Source organism: Somniosus microcephalus, chromosome 3, assembly GCF_052327205.1.
Source record: "Somniosus microcephalus isolate GS21.2 chromosome 3, FLI_Smic_1.0, whole genome shotgun sequence".
NCBI classification, from domain to species: Eukaryota; Metazoa; Chordata; class Chondrichthyes; order Squaliformes; family Somniosidae; genus Somniosus; species Somniosus microcephalus.
In genome coordinates this window covers 31981439-31996680 of record NC_140989.1, presented here as the reverse complement: position 1 = coordinate 31996680, position 15242 = coordinate 31981439, and the positions used below count along the sequence as shown (strand labels likewise).

General features: G+C 40.9%; 1 protein-coding gene across 2 annotated transcripts in view; it reads left to right on the top strand.

Annotated features, from left to right (window-relative positions):
* Nucleotides 1–14860, top strand: part of ahctf1 (AT hook containing transcription factor 1) — a 121860-nt gene extending 107000 nt beyond the window's left edge. For both annotated transcript variants that reach the window (XM_085979805.1, XM_085979806.1), the window contains 5 exons: nucleotides 1023–1201; nucleotides 4239–5826; nucleotides 12548–12672; nucleotides 13117–13253; nucleotides 13502–14860. In XM_085979805.1, the coding sequence (XP_085835931.1) occupies nucleotides 1023–1201; nucleotides 4239–5826; nucleotides 12548–12672; nucleotides 13117–13253; nucleotides 13502–13718 (2246 nt within the window). In that variant the 3' untranslated portion in view covers nucleotides 13719–14860. The remainder of the gene's footprint in view (nucleotides 1–1022; nucleotides 1202–4238; nucleotides 5827–12547; nucleotides 12673–13116; nucleotides 13254–13501) is intronic.
* The last annotated feature ends 382 nt before the right edge of the window (nucleotides 14861–15242 follow it).

Here is a 15242-nt window from a genome sequence, read left to right as displayed (position 1 = left end):
GGGACACAGACTGTTCGGAGGCGTACCTGGGATCACGTGGGCCCGGTCCTCCAATGACAAAGGAGGATTCCATTGCAATCATTTATGAAGGGAATCCCCTAATGATATGCAATGGAATCCCCAAATAATTATACAATGTACAGAATTCTAATAATTATAAATGTAATGAATTGCAGTTTTATTCATTAGTTCCTTCATTGCACCAAGATCAATAAAAAATGTAATTTTTTGATATATACAGTAATTTTAAACCTCTTAATCCGGGCAAATACTTGCATCAACTCATTTGAAGTGTATGTGGATAATTTTTGATTTTTAAATGTTTTATTTAAGCCTTATAATGTACCCTTACGCTGATGAAAGCAGGCCGTATGCCTGCTTTTACCAGCCGTAAGAGTTGCATGGGAAATTGCTGGGCAGTTGTTGTGCAAATAGTCCAACTCTGCCAGCAATACTCATTTTTCAGGTGGTTCGGATGATCTGTCAAGGTGTACCTTGACAAATAGTAAGTTCCAGATTTCATGCATGAAATCCGGAAGTTGCGGGGCCTTTCAAATGGATTACGACGGAGTGCGCTGTCACAGAGACTGCAATTTCAGGCCCAATGTATCTTCATATGAATTCTGTTGCAATGATCTTATGGCTTGTAAGTGTAACAGTTCCTTCATTTAGAATTTCAAAGATTTGACCCACATAATGTTTTCAAGATGGGGAAAATTGATGTTTTCTATAATGCTTTCTTTGGGAGCCATAGAAATTGTTGAAGCAGAGATAAATTTTATTTTGCGTGGTGGGGAGAAGAAAAAGACCTCCTCAATGTACACACCAATGTGAAAAGGGGGTTGTTGGACATTTTGAATCTTGTACACAAATGTGCAAGATAGCTAAAATGGTTTGATTCATCACCATCTAATGCCCTTTTTAAAGCTACGGTAGATATTAAATATTTAGTTTTGTTTACTTTGTACTTCAGTAGAAGAAAGGGATTTAGGTTTCTCAAAGTTTTAATTTTTCTTTTCCAGCTGTGGTGATTGTAGTTGACAATGAGGACATTCCTGGTACACAGTCAAGAAATGAAGAAAATGGGTCTGCATTATCAAGCTACGAGGAAACTGATGTTGAAATGATGGACAACAATGCTGTGTGTACACCGGATGAGCCACTTGCAGTTTTGCTTCCTGTAAACACTCAGCATTTGCAGGTACGCTGAATAATGTTCTCCATTTATAGTCAGACTGTATTTCTCCTTGAGGCAGAGAAGGCTAAGTGGAGATTTGATAGAGGTGTTTAGAATCATGAAGGATTTAGATGGAGTAAATAAAGAGAAACTGTTTCCAATGGCCTAAGGGCCGATAACGAGAGGACACAGATTTAAGGTGATTGTCAAAAGAACCAGAGCCAACATGAGGAAAAACATTTTTACGCAACGAGTGGTTAGGATTTGGAATACACTAACTGATAGGGTGGTGGAAACAGATACAATAGGAGCCTTCAAAGGGGAATTGGATAAATACTTGAAGAAAAAATTGCAGGGATATGGGGAAAGAACAGGGGACTGAGACTAACTGGATTGCTCTTCGAAAGAGCTGGTGGAAACGCGATGGCCTCCTTCTGTGCTCTGCTATTCTGATTCTATGGTTAATGTATTCTTTGAATGTTACAGTATGTATAATTATACAAACTGTTCTTCATTCATTCAACTTCTTCATACAGGTGAAAAGGTTGCCCCCAAATTAGGGGGAAACTAGGACCCATTGGTAGTCACGCATGCATCTTTCCATCCCTTTCAAGGCATGAAATGTCTTCGTATTGTATCTCCAATTCTTTATTGTCTCAAAGTCTGTCAATCTAGATTGTTGAGGGTTGACATAATAGCCACTGCAGCCAATTGTGCAGCTTTGATGGCGAATGTGATTGAATATTTGATGATAACCAGGTACCTGTAAACTTGATTAGCTCAAATGGGCAGATACCATAAAAAAGTACTAATTTTGTGCAGTACATTCTTTACTTTGAAAACCTCCCATCACTTAAGTCTTCAAGTTTGCTTCTCCTCGCAAGCTGGTAACCAATGTACTTTGGTTGTGGGGTCCACCTTGTATGAGATGCCATTTAGATATGGCACTCCTAAGACACCATCTGAAGTTTTTGCTAAAGATTGTGACTATGATTTATTCTTCTTAGAAAATCATTATGAAAAAATTTGATCCATCGCCACTTTCTTTCCAAAGAAATAGACACTCCACTTTCTATCTAGGCCAGATTTCCAGTTATATACAGGCAGGGGTCCACTTACCTCCATGATTAACTACCACAGTCTGTGTGGTTTTTGAGGCATCAGGGTTTTAATAGAAATCAAGACATGGATGTCATTGACGTTTCTTAATTTTATTTTTTACGTAGGCATAAGCTCAAATTTCACAAGATAAATGTGGCTGAGTAATGCTATTCAGCCCATCCATCCAGAAATACCCTACACCTATCTTGCCCCAGCCCTCACCATCATTCATGGCATCTAATTGTTTTTTTAAAAATGATTCTAGGGTTTTTTGCCTCCCATGCCATACCCAGAAATCTGTTCCATGTGTTGATCACTTTTTGTGTAAAGAATTTCCTGACATCAGTTCTTAATTTGCTTTCTACTAGTTTGAGCCTTGTGTCCCTTTTGCCCTAAATTTTCTGAGATTCCAGAGGGAAATGCTGTTGAAAGTAAAGAGCAGGCGTGTATAATTTTCTGAATCTCCCTTTTTACATACTGTTTACTATCTTGTATGTCACTGAGGTCACACCTCCCTTCACGACTGAAAAGCCCAAGTTTCTCCAATCTCCTCTCATTACTCAGTCCTCTGCCATTAGGTTTTAGCTACGTGGCTCCTCTATTTCCAGGGCCTGTGCCCTTCGCATCTCCGAGACCGCAACAGGGCACCGCACTCAGGGTGTGGTCTGACCAGAGTACTATATAGTTTGAGTATGACTTCGTCAGACTTTTACTCTTATTCTTTTGGCTATTTAGCTTCAGCATTCTATTTACTTTGTTGATTGCTGCAGCACAATAGTTGAATATGTCGAGTATCAAATCTACTTAAATTCCTAGATCTCTCTCAATTTCACAGATAACTATTTCAACACCATTCACGGAGTACCTGCACCCATTTTTCATCAGGCTTGCACTGCTTGTACACTTGTCCATTTTAAATTTAATTTGCCGTCATTCTGCTCTATTACATATTTTGCCCAACTCATTTTGTGGTTCCTGTGCGATCTCCTCCAAATCAACTGCCTCCCCTAGTTTGGTATTGGCTCCAATTTGTTGCTGATATTTTTAATCCCAAGTCATCAATGTAAAAACAGGAGACGCTGCAACATCGACCCCTGGGTCACCCAATCCACACCTCCCCTCCTGGCCGTACGTATGCGCCTGGGATTGGTTAATAGACACGTTTTTGTCCTACCCATGGATCTCTTCTACTGTTGGCTATTCATTGCTCACTTTTAATGTGTTCTCTGGATGTGGGCGACACTGGCAAGGCCACCTTTATTGCAAATTCCTTCTTATCATGAGAAGGTGTTGATGGGCCTTTTCCTTGAACCGCTGCAATCCTTGTGCTGATGGTGTTCCCATCCGGATAGTGTTAGGTAGGGAAGTCCAGGATATTGGCCCAGTGACTTCATCTCATGAACAACGTTGGAACAAAAGTTGACTGACTGCTCCAATGCTCATACCAAAATCTGGCACTGCCTGTGTAAACACTCGCACGCAAAGTATCTCTACCCCTTGAGGTCTGTACGTATTCATCTCCCCTGTTTTCATTCTCTCGCAATCTCTCCTCACCTTATTCAAAACAATTGCAGTGCAGTACCAAAATGAAGCTTTCTGTGCAGTGGGGCTGAGGGAATACAAGTGTGCATGATTCCTGCAGGGGACCAAACTCTCAAGTGGTTTTCCCCCCTGTTTGAATGATCACCTATTTATTTGTATGTTGAAGGTTGCAAACTATACTCAATGAGAAAGATTAACCTAAAAAGGTCATGTAACATTAAGTGCTTGCCTTTAACACTACTTTCTCCTTTAACTGTGATCCGTTGGTATGTGTACTAAAATAAACCATGTAGTGAATTCCTCTTTACATTCTGGTGTGCACAAAGGGTGTCAAAATAGGTGTATTTAAATGTATGATTTGTGGTATTACTTGTAGGAAATACTTTTTTTTCTCAAAACCCCTGCCCTCTGATTACAGGATGTTGATGATGGATTTGAAGTGCAGCCCCCAAGGGAGGAATCTTGGCCTGCAGTTTCTGCAGAGCCGGAGCAGCATGAACCAGTTGTATTTGCTGGAGAGTTTGACATCGAACCTGCAGAGCAGTCCTATATTACAGTAACAGCTGTGAGCGAAGCTGAAGATGAAGAAATTGAGGTTGCAGAACACCATACTGTTCAAGAAAACTTCACTTTAATGTTAGAAGGCGATGATGGCGATGAGGCCATAGAACTGTTAATGTCTACAGAGACAAATCAACAGCCTGCTTTAGTTGAGAATGAAAAGGCAATTCCATTTGAATCAATGGAAACTAAAATTAGTGAACCCAATAAAGAGACTCCAGAAGGTAATGCTGTTGAAAGTGCAGAGCAGGTGTGTATAAAAAATAATTCTTTAGTTCTTGAAGAACCATTGGAAGACCAACACAACTTGGCTGAAGCATTGCTTTATGTGACTGAACCAATTAAAGTGGCCATAACAGATAATTCAATAGAAGTTCTTAAAGGAGGTCAATCAAATGTAGAAGAATTGCCTGAATTGATCTCGCCTGTTCAGGTAGATAGCCCAGTAACAAGTGAGAGAAGTGGCTTGTATAAGAGCAAGGCAGTAAAGAAAGCACAAACAGATGAGTCTGAAGAGATTGTTGGCAAAGTTATACAGACTAAGCAAATGGAGGCTGTGGCGATGCCTACAAGTTCCTTAAGAGGAAAAAGTAATAAAGTGACTGAAGCCAATAATGAGGAACTGGTATTAGTGGAAATACAGGAAGTTAAACCTAAAATGGAAATACCTGCAACACCGAGGAGGAGTATGAGGAGAGTTGTTACAGGTGTAGTTGAGATCCTGAAAAATAACTTGGCTGAACCTAAGGATGTACCACTTGATCAAAAAATTGACTCTGTCCCTCCTACTTCAAGATCCACCAGAAAAACGATCACTAGGAGAACAAATGTCATGGAAAGTAGTTTGCTTGTTACCAAAATGCCACTCACTCCGCATACTGAAACTGTTCCTATTTTGAGATCCACAAGGAGAAGCGTTGCTATTAAAGCAGATGCAGAACACATCTTGCATGGTCCTTTGAAAACGCCACTAAGTCAGCAAGCTGAAGTCATTCCGATTTCTCAACGGTCTGCTAGAAAGAAAAGTAGGAAACTGTCTGACGTTGGTGCTCTACTAAACGACCCACTTTCAACAATGGAGATTGATGAACAAGTGCCTGTGCTGCCTACACCCAGCAGACTTACAAGAAGTAGGGCCAAAGATGTCCACCTTGTGGCACTAGAAAACATTGCTGAACTGACTTCAAATGTAGAAATAACGTTGCCTGCTAATTCAAAGACAACAAGGAGGGGGCAGTCTATTGCAAGCAAAGAAACACCAAAGCCTGTTCTTAAAGATGACATTGAGGCTGGCAGGCAAGAGGAACAACTTACAGTAACGTTTACCCACAAACCAGCTAGAAGGAGACTTGGTAAAGGCTCTGAACCACAGGCAATCATTTTAGCAAAAGAGGGTCCTTATGCTTTCTCTCCCCCTCTCACAAGGTCCTCAAGAAAGTCAAAAGGTAATTTTGTCTAGAGCTCTTAAATTATGCTGCTTCAAATGTATTTTGAACCTTTTTGTAGGCACTAAACCGGTTTAGGCTATTTTATTTTATTTTACTCAACCAAATAGACACTACAGCCAAAAATTGAAACAAAGGCCATAATTCAATTAGCACTCAAGTTTGTACAAATGTGTACAGTTTGTACAGTTCTGACAAAGTCATCGGCATTTTCTGTTTTTGTTTCAGATTTCCAGCAAATGCAGTATCTTGCTTTTGTACAAATATGGAATGTTTTACTGTTGGCCTGAAGCATGAACATTTAGCGTTAATATATTACCTCTTTTACCAATACTCCTACCTCTGTTAGGAAGCATTGCTCATTTGCTTAATTTTCACACACACATGAATAAACTAGCAACGATACTCGGGGGCTGGGTGAGGCTGGTGGACAGAACCACTGGAGCACTGTCAGTCATGTGATTTTTCACTTGTGTATAAAGAACTTGTTAGGAAAGTGTACATCACTTTGTGTTAGCATAGCTGGGTAAAGTGTATCACCGCTGTTTTATGGAAGTAAATTTGTGTTAATTATATTTTGGGGGGAAACTTTTTGCCCCAATTTTCTTCCCCCTTTTGAAAGCATTGACTGCTTGCTGGGGGTATGGTTCATTTGGTATTGATCACTCTTGAGCATCATGCCCCAGTGGCTATTCTTTGTGTGCGAGCACAGATGATGAACAAGGCCACAAGAAAATTACAGCTTAATTTTTCACAGAACTCCCACCGCCACAAAAGTCACTTCTTTCCTATTTCTGCTCCCCCGTAGGTGAAAGTCCATTCCCTTTGTTAAAAATGAGGTGTTCCACTACCCTTTCACCCCTCTCTTCCATTACTTGATCCTGCTGCTGCTTTGTTCCTGGATCAGACTACTGAATTTTGTGCGTGGGAATATCTTGATATAGTTTATGCCAATTCTGGGAATTTCTGCTCAAGAGTGCAGTAGAATCCAATTATCCCCACTCCACCATCACCTCACAGTGAATTATCAGTATCCCATAAGAAGCACCTGTGAGGATCAAACCTGAGCAGACTGCCTGTGTGAACTTCTGGGTATAAACCCTTTGTAGAGTTCAGCTGTGCCTAAAGGAGGCCCTGCTGTCTTTATGACATGAAATGTCACTGTTTTATCTTTTTTACGCTATGAGTTGTAATGATCTGATGGACAGCCTGAAAAGGGGTGGAAACAGATTCAATAGTAACTTTCAAAAGGAAATTGGATGTATACTTGGAAAAAGCGAAATTTGCTGTCCTGCTGGTCTTGAATGGGATGTTTAATTTAGTGCCAAATGCGAGTCAGGTTTTTAACTAGGTGCCCGCCCAAAGAAGATCTATATTAAGACTGGCCTTTACAACGACATCTTGCATTTATAGAGTGCTTTTAATGTAGTAAAACGTCCCAAGGCGCTTCACAGGCGTGCTATCAAACAGAATTAGACACCGAGCCACATAAGGAGATATGAGGACTGGTGAGAGGTAGGTTTTAAGGAGCACCTTAAAGAAGGAGAGTGAGGCAGAAAGGTTTTGTTGAATCATAGAATGGTTACAGCACAGAAGAAGGCCTTTCGGCCCGTCTATCCCGTGCTGGCTCTCTGCAAGAGCACTTCAGCTAGTCCCACTCCCCCGCCCTTTCCCCGTAGCCCTGCGAATTTTTTTCCTTCTGGTACTTATCCAACTCCCTTTTGAAAGCCACGATTGAATCTGCCTCCGCCACCCTTTCAGGCAGTGCATTCCCGATCCTAACCATTCTCTGAGTAAAACAGTTTTTCCTCATGTCGCCTTTGGTTCTTCTGCCAATGGCCTTAAATCAGTGTCCTCTGGTTCTCGACCCTTCTGCCAATGGGGACAGTTTCTATCTACTCTGTCCAGACCCCTCATGATTTTGAACACCCCAATCAAATCTCTCGATCTTCTCCTCTCAATCTTCTCTGCTCTAAGGAGAACAACCCCAGCTTCTTCAGTCTATCCACATAACTGAAGTCCCTCATCCCTGGAATTATTCTCGTAAATCTTTTCTGCACCCTCTCTAAGGCCATCACATCCTTCCTAAAGTGTGGTGCCCAGAATTGGACACAATACTCCAGTTGGGGCCGAACCAGTGTTTTATACAGGTCCATCATAATTTCCACGCTTTTGTACTCTATATTTTTATTCAAGAAGCCCAGGATTCCGTAAGCTTTTAACTGCTTTCTCAACCTGCCCTGCCACCGTCAACGATTTGTGCACATATACCCCTAGGTCTCTCTGTTCATGTACCCCCTTTAGGATTGTACCCTTTAGTTTATATTTCCTCTCTTCATTGTTTCTACCAAAATGTATCACTTCGCACTTTTCTGCGTTAAATTTCATCTGCCACGTGTCCGCCCATTCCACCAGCCTGTCTATGTCCTCTTGATGTCTATCACTATCCTCCTCACTGTTCACTATACTTCCAAGTTTTGGGTCATCCGCAAATTTTGAAATTGTGCCCTGTACACCCACATCCAAGTTACTAATATATATCAAGAAAAGCAGTGATCCTACAACCGCGCCTGGGGGACATCGCTGTATACCTTCCTCCAGTCCAAAAAACAACCAATCACTACTACTCTCTGTTTCCTGTCACTTAGCCAATTCTGTATCCATGCTGCCACTGTCCCTTTTATTTCATGGGTTTCAACTTTGCTGGCAAGCCTATTATGTGGCACTTAGTCAAACGCCTTTTGGAAATCCATGTACACCACGTCAACCGCATTGCCCTCATCAACCCTCTCTTACCTCATCAAAAACTTAATCAAGCTGGTTAAACACGATTTGCCTTTACCAAATCCATGCTGGCATTCCTTAATTAATCCACACTTGTCCAAGTGACTGTTAATTTTGTCCCTGATTATTGTTTCTAAAAGCTTTCCCACTACCGAGGTTAAACTGACTGGCCTGTAATTGCTGGATTTATCTTTACACCCTTTTTTGAACAAGGTGTAACATTTGCAATTCTCCAGTCCTCTGGCACCACCCCCGTTTCTAAGGAGGATTGGAAGATTATGGCCAATACCTCTGCGATTTCTTCCTTCACTTCCCTCAGGGTCCTAGGATGCATCCCATCTGGTCCTGGTGACTTATCTACAGCCAGCCTTCCTAGTACCTCCTCTTTATCAATTTGTACCCCATCCAGTATCTCCTCTACCTCCTCCTCCACTATGTCTGTGGCAATATCTTCTTCCTTGGTGCAGACAGATGCAAAGTACTCATTTAGCACCTCAGCCATACTCTCTGCCTCCATGTGTAGGTCTCCTTTTTGGTTCCTAATTGGCCCCACCCCTCCTCTTACTACCCGTTCACTATTTATATGCCTTATAGGTTTTGGGGGTGGTTGGGGGAATTCCAGCGCTTAGGGCCTAGGCAGCCGAAGGCACGGCCACCAATGGTGGAGCAATTAAAATTGGGGATGCGCAAGAGGCCAGAATTGGAGGAGCACAGAGATCTCGGAGGGTTGTAGGGCTGGAGGAGATTACAAAGATAGCATGGGGAGAGGCCATGGAGGGATTTGAAAACAAGGATGAGAATTTTAAAATCGAGGCGTCCGGAGCCAGTGTAGGTCAGCGAGCACAGGAGTGATGGGTGAACGGGACTTGGTGCGAGTTAGGATACGGGAAGCAGAGTTTTGGATGAGTTCAAGTTTATGGAGGGTATAAGATGGGAGGCCGACCAGGAGAGTGTTGGAATAGTCAAGTCTAGAGGTAACAAAGACATGGGTGAGGGTTTCAGCAGCAGGTGAGCTGAGGCAGGGGCGGAGACTGGCAATATTACAGAAGTGGAAGTAGGCGGTCTTGGTGAAGGAGTGGATATGTGGTCGGATGCTCATCTCGGGGTCAGCTAGGACGCGATGGTTGCGAGCGGTCTGGTTCAGCCTCAGACAGTTGCCAGGGAGAGGGATGGAGTCGGTGGCTAGGGAACGAACTGAAGACAATGGCTTCGGTCTTCCGAATATTTAGTTGGAGGACATTTCTGCTCATCCAGGACTGGGTGTTGGACAAGCCGCATGACAAATCATAGATGGTGGAGGGGTCGCGAGAGCTGGTGATGAGCTAGAGCTGGGTGTCGTCAGTATATGTGGAACCTGACACATTTTCAGACGAAAGACGAGACTATCATCTCAATATTCCTAACTTTATGCCTCATTACTGATTTGCAAACCAGTGGAGACAGTCTTTTACTATTTAACCTCTCAAAACCTTTCATAATTTTGAAAATTTCAGATTCTTCTTTCCCTTTGCCTTCTCTGTCTCAATGGGAATATAGTGTTTCAAGCCTTTCTTCATAACTATAACCACTTATTCCTAGTATTCTAGTGAATCCTTGCTGTGTGGTTTTGACATACCTTTTCACAGGTCTATATCCTTCCTAAAATGGAGTGTCCAGAACAGCAAGTAATGCTCGAACAGCAAGTAATGCTCTAACAGCACCCTAACCAACGTCCTACAGATCTGAAAAATGTCCAATTACCCCAACTTTTTTTATCCCCTACCATCTCTACTCAAGTAGTTGTAATCCTTTTTAGTACCATATGTTTTAATCTTTGTAACAAATGTGGTGTGCACCATCTACAAGATACACTGCAGCAACTCGCCAAGGCTTCTTCGACAGCATTTCCCAAACCCGCAACCTCTACCACCTAGAAGGACAAAGGTAGCAGGCACATGGGAACACCACCACCTCCAAGTCACACACTATCGTGACTTGGAAATATATCACCATTCCTTCATCGTCACTAGGTCAAAATCCTAGAACTCCCTACCAACGTTCCCTGTAATTTTTTTGTCGTGCGCGGTAACTAACTGGCTGCACCACCCATTCAAATTTTCACACATGCGCAGTTATTCCCATTGAAAAGCCAGTGAGCGGCCTGCACAGGACCTCCAGACTGCTGAGCGGCCGCGCAGCTTAGCGGGAACTTTGCTCCCTACCTAACGGTACTGTGGGAGTACTTTACCACTTGGACTGCAGCGGTTCAAGGCGGCTCACCACCACCTTCTCAAGGGCAATTAGGGGCGTCAATAAATGTTGGCCTTGCCAGCGACGCCCACATCCCGTGAATGAATAAATGAAAAACATCTGGAAATGCAGTTCAGCATAGATAAATGTGAAGCGGTAATCCTCTGAGGAAAAGAACAGCGAAGGACTATACTATGGTAAAGTTCCCAGTGGGGATAAGGAACAGGGTGATCTAGGGGCGCAAATATACAGGTTTTTAACAGCAGAAATAAGAACGTACAAGTTCAGTCTATTTATATTTAACGTCTTGTTTCCTCTTATTTCAACACAGTAAACCTAATTCCTTGGTAGTTAGTCCACATTATCATCTTTGGCACCAATATAAGGCTGGCATAAGACTATAGGGGAAATTTTGTGCTTCTGGAGCATGCTAGGAGTGTATATCGGGAATTGGATGTTCCCAGTGTGTGACTTTCCATGTATTATTAAAATAGATGGAAATTCGCAGAATGGGTACGCAGTTTCTGATGTGTGATTAAGGCTTGCGGTAGGAGTGCTCGTAGAAAATCTCCACCGCTTTTCTCGGTGCATCGTATTTTCATTTATCTCTGAAAATAACAGTGCTGAAATGTTACCTTGCCGTTACATGCCTCTTCCATTGGATGGAAATACCACTTTGATGTACAGAGTGTTCGCGTTCTACAAAGGGATAATATTAGACATTCAAAAGTCTACAGTTAACTTTACATAATGGCCTCCTTCTGTGCTGTAAATTGCATCATCGTGTTGTTAACCAGACCATGCTAAATTGGCTTGTAGAATGCATTTCCTTCTGGATTGAAACAAGACCTTGTATATGATGGGGACGAGCACCAGTCAAGATGCACTCTAAATGACGTGAATCTGTTTAAGATACCGTATTCCTAGCTGCTATTCCCCACTGCATAGTAGAGTATTCATTGTATATAGAACGACACAGTCATAAGTGGTGCAAGACCATATCTACAGTAGCTCTTCCAGTGCCCTGGCCAGTAGCTGTACCTCAACCATCACCACTAAAATAAATTATCAAGTCATTTATCTTATTGCTGTTTGTGGATCTTCGCTCTGCACAAAATGGCTGTCACATTTCCCTACATTTCAACGTGTCTACACTTCAAAAGTGTTTCATTGGCTGTGATGCGCTTTGGCACGTCTAGTGAAACGGGCTTGACTTGAATACCTTTTTAACTAAAAAAAAAAAAAAAAGTGGCCCTTGTGGTCCATTTGTAATTCTACCACAAACAATCTGCACTCCACATTAAAATTACAATATTCACACTCTGTAGACAGTACCTCTAATGAAATAATGACACTGTTTTAAATGAACATGGGTGACATTTATCCACCTAAATGAATGAGGTTATAATACAGTACTAATTGGCAAGTCTAATTTATCCAAGTCCCATTGCAAAAACAAAACTTTTATCAAAGTCCATTTGCAGTAGGATGTTGAATTCTTCAGGTAACACATTATGAAGAATTTGCCATCCTTTGCAATGGGACTTTGAAGTTTTGTTTTTGTATGTGTTGATCACTTTGTGACTTTTAAAAGCTTGTCAATATTGGTAAATGTGTTTGGGATTTCACCTTACTGAATGCCATGAAGTTGTCATTCTTAATGGACAGGTGGTTCCTTAACCAATTTTGTTTCCAATTTTATTTTTAGTAGTTGAGAAAACCATGTTGGAGGAGCCTTCTGTGCAGCAGCCACCAGAGTTTGTTTTTTCTACTCCTCTAACAAGGTCCAGAAGAAGAACTGGCAAAGCAACCTTGCAGATAGTGGAAGAACAGGTAAACAAACTGCATTTTAGGATCTAGTATAAAGATTCTTTCTTTTAAAACTATATTAAATTGGACATATAAAATAAAACGACTTCAATTAACCTAATGAGGCTAGCAAGTTAAATTTCAGCTGAGCCTGAAATGTAAATGTGCAAGTTGGGAGAGTTTGTGCAATAAAGGAATTGGCTTCAATGAGCTGACTGGGCTTTTTTTCCATTCCGGATTTATATTCTAACTTCTGGACAAGGCATCTTGTGCTGACCTTTAGTTATTAGGGTGCCCTTGTTTTCTTTTTAATTGTAACTGCCAAACCTTTGTACCTAGAAATAAACAATTATTGCCATTGGTTAACGCACTTTTCATGTTTAGTAGTACAGTCTAGAGGGTAATATGTTTTTGTGAGGAAAATAATATTTTGTTGAATCAAATTTTCACTCTTTTTGTGCACTTCAGGACTTTCATGTTATGGAGGATGTTGTCCCCAAAGTAATGGAGGTTAGAAAACTGGAAGAGGAGATAAGTAAAAAACACGAGGAGAAAATAAGTACCAGAAGCAGAACTACAAGACTCCGAGTGAAAAAGAGTCCCAGGTAACAGGTTATATAATTCTTCAGGTAACACATTATGAATATATAATTCTTCAAAAGTAACTTGCAGGGGCAGAGTAAGACCGTGGTTGTAGTTTGCAGTTCTGTCTTGCTCAAAGGAACGACACTGAAAATGTAAGCTCTATCCTAGGAGTTTTTATTGACTTCTTTCTATCTTTTACTGAAAACACGTACCCTTAATGTGAAACTTATAATAGATTTTGACACCCTGATTGCTTCTGTCTTGACAGAATAACCAAGAAGGCTTCATGGTCAGCTCCGCCAGTGGAAATTGAATTTCTTTCTCCTTTAGCAAGCCCTTTGGATTCACTGTCCAGTAAAAGAGGAGAAGCAGATGATGATGCTGGGTCTGTAGAACACAAGATGACACTTCGTTATAAGAGGAAAAAACTGATCCCAGTGTTTCGAAAGCCAGTCACGCGCAGAAAAATAAACCGGCACAAATAATGAGAAGTTTTACTTGTTTTATCAATTTAATACTTGGATGCAGTTTATATATAAGAGTTATACAGTATACAGAACTGAGCGAATTTCTGAAGTTCATCTAATTTTCGGAAAATAATTTATATAAATTATTTTAACATTTCATGAACAAATGGTCTGTAAGGGGAACTGTAACTCCATATGGAGTATTGTAACTGCTTTTTTTTGTTTTTAGGCAAATGTTTCTCATTTTAATTTTGTAATGATTCTTCATACATTTTATTAACGTATATAAAATGATTAAATGTAAATATTTTTGACATTTTAGGGAAGTTATAAATAAAATGTATACTTGGCAGTTTGATATGTTTTTTGCATTTTTGTGATGGAACATTTTGCCAATGGGGTAAATGGTACAGTATATGCAGTTGTACATCTCTAAAGTTTGTTTTTATGATCATTTTAGAGACGTGATAAGATTGTCAGTAATCTGAGGCACGGTTCAAAGTGGTGCTTAGCTATCTTAGGCTATCATACCTCATTCAGTTTTAGCTAAAGGAGAATAGGTTATAATTGGATCCCATCTCTCTACTAAACACATGAAGGCAGTGTCTCCCCTCTGTCAGGAAATGCCTCCAGTTTAGTAAGCTATTTCCTCATTCCATGGATACTTGTCAATTCCTTTCGTTGCTCAGATCCAATGCTATTCATGTGGCAGGTATTAAAGGGTTTCCAATATTCATCCATTGGAAACACTACTCATTTCAATTGGATTCAGAAAAGAGAGGTCTCCATGGGCGAAGAAGCAGGAAATTCCATCTTCAATTGTTTTTAAATGAGGGGTGGGAATTACATTGTACTGAAACTTTCTCCCTTTCCCCTGTAACCCAGCCTTTTCTGCTCCGGTTAAGACAGCCAAGCACTGATTTTTGAAATCTAGCCCAGGTATCTCACTGAACCTTGTAACATACTAATTTTATGTCACGTGATGCTGCATCACGTTATTTACTTTTGTCACAATGCTTGTATCATGTTTTTGGTTTTCATCAAGATATGCTTGGCGTGCTGCTACAAATCACACAACAAACTGAGACAGCTCAGCAAATACTGGTAAGTCGGGCAAATTTTAAAAAAATAAAAAAGATTGCCGAAATTTCTCTATACAATGGATTCCTTTTATTCTCTTTGTTCGTGTTTGTTTATTGTCACCAATATAATCTTCAATTCTATTTAGTAGGTTACCATTTGTTTTAATTGAATTTTGCCTTTTAATTTTGCACCCTATGTTATCTATATATATAAAAGGATACTTCTGTCATTCCGTCTGTCTTTCTGTCTGTCTGTCTGTCTTGAATTAACTCGAAAGTTATAGAGCGTACCTACACGTGCGTTACGTCGAAAGAAAGCTGACGATTCCAGAAACGTCCTAAGCGTATTTACGTTTCAGCCGGACAAAAATTGCGCCCGCAGTATCCAAAAAACGTTCAACATTCCGCTCATTAGCATCGATTGACGTCGAGGTCGACCAATCGTACGGCGGGTTCCTGG